Source organism: Agelaius tricolor, unplaced genomic scaffold (genome assembly GCF_023055355.1).
Source record: "Agelaius tricolor isolate 1412-34295 unplaced genomic scaffold, bAgeTri1.0.p SCAF_13, whole genome shotgun sequence".
NCBI classification, from domain to species: domain Eukaryota; kingdom Metazoa; phylum Chordata; class Aves; order Passeriformes; family Icteridae; genus Agelaius; species Agelaius tricolor.
In genome coordinates, this window is record NW_027269273.1 from 15,855,343 (window position 1) to 15,863,356 (window position 8,014).

General features: G+C 41.5%; 1 protein-coding gene across 1 annotated transcript; it reads left to right on the forward strand.

The window, feature by feature from the left end:
* The first annotated feature begins 4,815 nt into the window (after window positions 1-4,815).
* DUSP13A (dual specificity phosphatase 13A) lies at window positions 4,816-6,743 on the forward strand. The gene is made up of 3 exons (XM_071438849.1): window positions 4,816-5,121; window positions 5,406-5,623; window positions 6,351-6,743. Exons 1-3 carry the CDS (start codon window positions 4,961-4,963, stop codon window positions 6,554-6,556), a joined length of 585 nt encoding a protein of 194 aa, XP_071294950.1. The 5' UTR covers window positions 4,816-4,960; the 3' UTR covers window positions 6,557-6,743.
* The last annotated feature ends 1,271 nt before the right edge of the window (window positions 6,744-8,014 follow it).

Here is an 8,014-nt window from a genome sequence, read left to right on the forward strand (position 1 = left end):
GTCACTGAGACAGCCTTAAGCCCGTGCTGTGAAGCTAGCTCACCATTTGGAATCTCTCCTTTTCATGAGAGGTACCAGGAAACTGCTGCTTTGTTGTTTTATTTTACGTATAAACATGCACTAGGGTCTACCAGCTCACCAGATTCCAGGAAGGAAACAAAAACGGAAGCAGAAGTTTCCTAACCCTGTTTCCCTGTGCTGTAGCAAAACCAGCAATCCACCTAAATGTTACATTCGAAATTCAGTCTCCAGACTTTAGAAGTCTGGGTTGGAAAATGAGCTGTATTTAGACATGCATGTTACTCCAGGACTATGGAGTAACATAGTCCTAAGGTGTGTTATTCCAGCAACAGATTTCCATGCAGGGAACCCCTGGCCAAGAGCTGCATCCAGAGCAAAGGTGAAGCAGACAGACAGACAGACACATACAGAGTGGAGACCAGCCGGGGCCTGGCTGTGGAGGCTGCTGGGCTGGTTTGCAGGAGCGATTTGCCCAGTGACAGGACAAGGAGTAACGACCATAAGCAAAGGCACAAGAAGTTCCACCTCAACACAAGGAAGAGCTTCTTTATGTGGGGGTTGGAACAGGCTACCCAGGGAGAGCATGGAGTCTCCTCTAGACACATTCCAAATGCACCTGAATGGTTCCAGTGTCACCTGCTCTAGGTGACCCTGCCTTGGCAGGGAGGTTGGACTGGATGAGCTCCAGGGATCCCTTCCAACTCTAATTAATCTCTGATTCTGTGAACCTCAGCACTGGAAAAAGGCTTGATGGTCAGTTTCTATCTCAAGTTATCACTGCTAAAGGCATTTTTCTGCTCTAATTTCATCATCTAGCAAATATTTTGAAAATTACTAAATAAGCTTGCACAGAAAAGTAATAGAACATAATTTAAAACTTGTAACACTTAGATATGTAATAGCTGCTTAGTTGTTGCACTTCAAAACTGAAAACTACTTCTCCTTGCTAACATTTGATGCTTTTTAAAAGGGTGAATTATCTAAATAGTTGGTGCTTTATTTAACAGAAATTTCCAATAAACCTCATTCTGTCACTTTGACTTACGCCACTTCATGCCATGTGACATGAAGGCATTGATATAAGTTTGGCAGGCAGTGCCAGTGCTGACCAGTCAGTTTGAGAATTTATGACAAATTATATGCTACTGATATTTTTAAAACAACTGTGGATTGCCAAGGAAAAAAAGAATTTTAAATGTGTAATAACACTGATGTATCTTTAGATTGAAAGCAATTTATTCAATTCAAATAGTTATATTGATTTAATGTTCAGGCTAACAATGCAATAGAAGAAAGGAAATTTATATTGAAAATTCCCAACTAGCTTAGGTTACAATATATTATAGAGCAAAGGAAAATTAGATATGTTAATATAATGGGCTTTTTTTCTTTTTTTAAAACATTGTCATTAAGTAATATTGTTAGCATTTAATAATTTGAAATAATCTATCTCAAACGTTAAGGACCTACACAGAAAAAAAAGGGCGTCCACTGAACAGAGAATTAATTGCTTATGAAAATTCTTATTCAGCAAAGAATACAACATGGCAAGTGGGGGGGTATCTTTCACTAGAAGTGCTAGTTGTTTTAAATAATGTTTTTTCCTTTTTCTGGGTTTGGGGTGGGATTTTTGGTAATCTCATTTTTCTACAGATCAAGTCCTGCCTTATAATTTCTTCACAATCTCTGTACTTCAGTCGAAGCACACTTAGGTCAGGCATGTGTGAACTTTCACACATCTATTTTATATTCAAATGTCTTAATTCTGTAATGGATGAATAAGAGATTGAATGCCTAAGGACTAATCAAATTAGTGAACCATAATCATTTTTGTAAGACAGAAAACAAGCTTATTAGAAGATAATAATAAAGGAAAAAAGAAAAAGAATAAACTCCATATCCTCAGTAGACAAAATTGTTCCATGTGTTAAAAGTACTTTGTTCTGGATCACCAGAAAACTTGTCTCACTTACTCACTTAGTGTTGCTCAAAATGTACCAAAGTTCAAGTACTTCTCTTCTTCTTCAGTAGTTTACCATCCCAAAAATCAAATCCTGAAAACAGTGAGTGAAATGAGAAGAACCCTTCTGCAGCTGGAGATACTGTATCTATGAAATCCTATCTAACTGAACTGTCATACTGTAACATTTTCACTGTAAAAGCTGCCGTCTTTCAGGGTATGTGAAAGGAGTCTGATTTTGCCTCTTTTTTCTTCAGTAGAGAGATGGCATGGCATCAGTTAGAACTGATATTAGTATTTCCAAGGGAAGAAAATAGGAGATCCACCATGAATTTCCTGTTTTCAACTGCTGTGCATTTTCCTGGCAATGCCATGCCACGAGCTGCTAGAGCACTCCATGGCAATTTACACTGCTGCCACCTAATACATTATTAGCCAGGGACTGTTTGATTTAGATTATTGCACCAAGTGCTACCTTCTAAGCAATCACAAAGGCACAGTCTGGTTAGAATGATGTTTGCTGCAAGTTCCAAGATTAGGCATGCATTAATTTCAGCTAAAACAGCAGCTGTTTAATGTTCATATATAATTGCACACAAATGTTTGGTTTAGAGTTGCCCAGCATTCAAACTGCCAGAAGAACCACCAAATGATTGGAATCTCAAAAAGTGCTTCCTGCACAGAGTGCTAAACTTACCTCCATTCAGTGCGACCATATATATATCAGTCTGTTGCTTTCTACATCCTTTCTTAGCAGATGTTGAAAGGGCCAGAAAAGAAGCACAGATGTAGAGAGGCAAATCCATCTGAAAGCCAGATCTCTGCCTCCTGTCTGTTTCAAAGGCAACTCCTGGCTAAAAAAGGTCAGTGGCTTTACTAAAGCCACATTTGCAGACTGTTAAATGTTTAGAAGATGTTAGGTATAGAATGGCAGAGTTTTGAAATAGATGGATGTTATGCATACAAATGTTCGAGGCACAGAGGACATGGGGATCACTTTTCTGGAGTTTATGTTTTTCGGTCACCTTTCATAGCACAGATGAATTTTGAGTTCTTAGTCATTGCAACTGGTGAATTCTTAGTCATTGCAATCGGTGGGGAGGCCAGTAAAAGTTTTACAGCTGAAAAGAGCTAGACCTAGCCATGAGTTTCATCTTTTTCACAGAACTTTATTAGCAACAAATGGGCAGGGGTTACATTCATAAAAAACTGATAGCAAAGCCTCACCTTGAGTCTCCACCCAGAAACCTGAGAAAAGTAAACTAAATTGAACAGCTTAACCTGCTCAGTCAGTTAATCTTCCTGATTCACAGGCACTCATCAATCAGCTTAAAGCACACTAGTTTACCAAAACAACAACAACAAACCCAAGAACAAAACAGAAAAACAAGGTAATGTATTAAGGGCATATACATAGTGCTTGAAATATAACTTTAGCAGTTTTTCCAGTCCTCTCCTCTGCTGGGTCTGCCAGCTGGTTGCCTGACCCACAGCAGAGCCTAGCTGTCTGTCCCACTACACTCTCTAAATAAGCACTGCAGCCCTGGTATTTGTAGTTTCCCTCATTCATTATTTTAGGTCAGAACATATATGGCAGTGGGGAGTAACAAGTCTCTTTGTATACCAGAAGCTTTTAAACAGTTTCTTCTCTAAATACCACAGAATATAGGTAATTTCTGCTTCATTTCATGCTTTTCCTTTCAAGGGAAAGTCTCCTTTCCCTTGTTGCATGAGATTTTGTCCTCTGATGCTGGAAACTATTGCATTGTATTATGATGATCTCTCATTGAGAACTCCTAAGCCCAATTAATTAGTCCGTATTTTAATACCCAGCTTGGAATGTCCATGATATGTCTCTTGATAAAATAAAGCAAAGCCATCATAGCATATCAATGCATATGGAATGAAGGTGGCTCAGACCTGACCAAGAATTCCTTCTATTCATGACCTTTTTTTTTCTACAGGGGAAACTCTTAGCAACAAGCTTCTCCTCTTGGGTCACCTTCTCTCCTGGATTGCCAGTCTTACAGAGGAAAAGCATCACCATTTCTTTTGTTCTACCTTGTAGCTTGACTGATAATTTTGCAGCCCTTGCTAGGAGTCATCCTGCAGAAGCATAGGCACTGCTGGACTTGAAAAGACCCACTAATACAACAATTTCATATATACTGGGTCTCCAATTTATGGCTGGCCAGACTTTCCTATGTAAACTAACTCAGTGGCTTACAAGTTTCACCTGACAACCATTACACTCCTGGCTTTTGTTCTCTTTTCAACAGAAGAGGGAGGTATCATGCAATGTATGGCAGGTGTACTGTATTAACCCAATGAAGGACTGCAATAGAAAATATTAAAAATATAAAGTACGGTTATGTCAGATAATTTCACTTTGTGAAAAATAGTAGCTTCAAGAAATAAATTTCCCTAGATTATCAGTGACAGGCAAGGCATCATCATCATCCACTTGGTATTTAACCTCCTGGTGAAATACCCGCTGATGTATTTCTGACCCTTTCACCTCAGACTAAATGACGGTCAATTGTTACTGGGACAGGTTGCTATTTTTCCTGTATCAGGTTTTAATTGCTAGTGGCGAACGCCCAGATCTCGCTAACTGCCACGGCTGTGTGGAGACGCGGCTGGGGACAGTCACACAGTGTTAGTGCGTGTCCTGCGGGCACGGGCTGTGCCACACGGTGCAAGGCTGCTGTGTGCAGAGCAGTGCGGCTCTAGAGACGAGCCCCGAGAGGCAGACTGGACCCAGCAATGCCCAGTTTGGTACCTGCATGTGTTTGGAGCGGCTGTGGCGGTCGGGGCAGGGCAGAGGCGAGCGGCCAGCCCTGGGACAGGCATGCCTGGCTGCCCGGCACCTGCCCCAGCCCGTCTCGCAGCCCCCCCGGCACCGAGCGGGGCTGGCAGCGCCCCTGTGCCCTTCCTCCGGCCGGCGGGAGGGAGCGGCGTCTCGCCCTGGATCGCAGCATGGCTGGGGCAGGGGCGCCGGACAGCCAGGACCCTGAAGGCGCTGGGACATGCCCGGAGGATGTCCCTTCCCTCAAGGAAATCGAGCAGCTCCTGAACACTGGGCGGCCCTCTTGCAATCACGTTGATGAAGTATGGCCTAATCTCTTCCTAGGGGACCTGTAAGTACGGGTTTATGGACACACCTCTGTCATACCTTCTGTTAGTATGCCTCATGGGTGCGGCTTTAGACAGCTCATAGTTTTGTTAATTGCTGTCGTTTACGCTGCAGACAGCACGATTTCCGAGATAAAATTATGACTAAGCTGGTACTCCCTTCTCCATTAGCCCTTAGAATCGATGCATAGGCTGGTGCTCCAGCAGTGGTTTGGGAGATGAAATCTCAGTGCTTCTGCTCTGTGAATATCACTGCACCCATCTTGATTTGTCTTTGTCTTTTCCTTAGAGTAACAGCAAACAATAGATTTGTTTTGTGGAAGATGGGTGTGACCCATGTTTTAAATGCTGCCCATGGCACATCATACAGCCACGGAGGCCAGGACTTTTATGGAGCAACCATTGATTATTATGGTGTACCAGCCCATGACCTGCCAAGCTTTGATATCAGCCAGTTCTTTTTCTCTGCTGCACAATTTATCCACAATGCCTTGAACACACCAGGAGGTATGAAATTATTGTTGGTCACATTTTGATGCGAGTCAGCAGCCTCATGTAACAGGTCAGCTCCACAAAGCTCAGTGGTGGACAAGTCACTACATGGTGTCCTGCCAGGTGCTGGTCACCTGTACGGTGGGTGGCAGGAGAAGGGAGTGCTGTGTATGTGTGTATAGCTCTGACTAGGTCCCAAAGAGCTGATGTGACAAAACAGATGAACTGTGCAGGAGAGAGCCTGGGGAGGAGAAAGAAAATTATTTGGAAGGTAAAGCTCATTCAAAAGAGGAGAAGCAAAAACATGCATTGGAAATGGACACCCTCTTTTGAGACCATCTTATTGCAAGAACAAATGAATAAAAAGACTAATGTCCTGATTTCTTCAATCACCTGTATAAAGAGGTTCATATGTTGCAGATGAGTTTCTTGTGTGAACAGAGCCTGCAAGACTGGGCCTCCAAGAAGCAGATTTTAGCATTCTTCCTTCCTTTAGCTAGCCTGCTAAAACTAAGGGGTCTTCTTTTCCTCATGGTCAAAACAGAACAGCTTCATTACTCTAAGAGGGTTTTCTTTCATTTACCAGTATTTCTGAGATCAGTTTGGGGTCTCATGGTGTTTCTCATACATAATTAAAAGTTCACATGATTTATCAGAAGAGAAAAACATTTAAATTAAACTTCATCCACTGTACTGCTTCTCTTGATGGTTGTATTTTCTTTTTTTTTTTTTTTTTTACTAGCCAAAATATTGGTACATTGTGCAGTTGGAGTAAGCAGATCAGCTTCTCTAGTCCTAGCATATCTTATGATAAATCACCACCTCCCACTAGTTGAAGCCATCAAGACAGTGAAGGAGCATCGATGGATTTCACCCAACCGTGGTTTTCTGAAGCACCTGCGAAACCTGGATGCTCAGCTACGGCAAAGGAAGGACTGGAACAAATGAAGGACTGCTGAACAGGCAAGCCCATCTGCATTCACTTGACTGAGTTTCACCCTTCAGAGCAGCTGTGCACATACAACTTCCCATGATCAGTGCACATTACAAAAATGAAGAGAATTATGCACAGACATAAAAGGCCAAGAGAACGATAGATGGATTAATTCTGTTAGCTCAGTTCCTCCAAAACCAGCACAGCCAACAGCAGCACCATAACCACTGCACAGGGTGGAACTGCTGTGCCTTGAGTGGTGCTACTGGATGAACCCACTGAAGTGGTTAAGACAGACCAAGTTTGTCCCTGGTTTCTGCTCATGCCAGAGGCAAGTTCAATATTTGCATCTAGCTGTAAAGGATGTTTGAGGCCCCGTTACTTGGGAGTGTAACATAATAATCTTTCTCAGTTTGGTTACAGTTCTCACATGCATGTTCTCCTAAGAAAAATTTAGTGTTTCAGTTTCAGGCCTGATGATGTGACAAGGACAGTTTATTAAGAGCCCAGGCACTCCTACAGAAACGTTCCTCTATTTCTGGTCTGCTAAATATTATGGTGTGTCAGCCACAAAACCCACACCATCAGAATAAATGTTTGTGATACTTCTGCAGCCTGGGTCAGCAAGCCCCACAAGTATTTTCTTGTTAAATGTGTTTTCAAAAAGATAATGTATATCATGTAGTATATTGAGGATGTTAAAAAGACTATGTCATGTCTTCAAAGCATTTTGTAAGTTGGACTCCTCAGTTCTCTTACACTCCAAATTATCCCAAATCAGTTCTGTGTCAGTGGCTTTGGATCACTTGTGGTTTAATATCAGGTAGACATTAAGCTTACATCAGTGGCTTGGCCTAATTGATACAAATTAGTTTTAAGATGTTTTAAGGATGTCAGTTTTCGTGTCACCAGTTAATCAGTACTTAAACCAATGTGATTTTTAATACAGCAACAGCATTTGAAATTCATTCTACCACTCTGCCTTAAAATTAGCTTGTTACCTTGTGGTGAACCATGAAGTGATAATCAAATTTGGTTTTGCCCTTTGCTGCTGGTTGGATTTATTGATTAGTTGACCTTAAAAGATTCCCTAACAGATTAAGTAAATACATTTCTGCTTGCTTGTTTGCATTTGAAGCATCAGTTCTGATCATTTTATTCTCTGCTGTAAGAGACTTGCAAGGTTATTAGAAGACTAATATAATGGTGACTTGGGAGCTGAACCTCTTCCTTTCCAGACCACATTTCCTTATTCATTCTTTCAGAGGTTATGACATGAATGCTGATTCTGCCTAGCATTTAGGGGAATGTAGAAATCCCTCCCTATTTCACTGTACACAAGTGCTTTGCAAAATAAGCACATTTAAGATCCTTTCAGACATCAGTTTGACTATTGAGATTTTCCTAAATGTTGCAAAAGAGCTCCACTGGTCAGAAAAAGATCAAATAGGAAATCACATTTAAAACCCAAC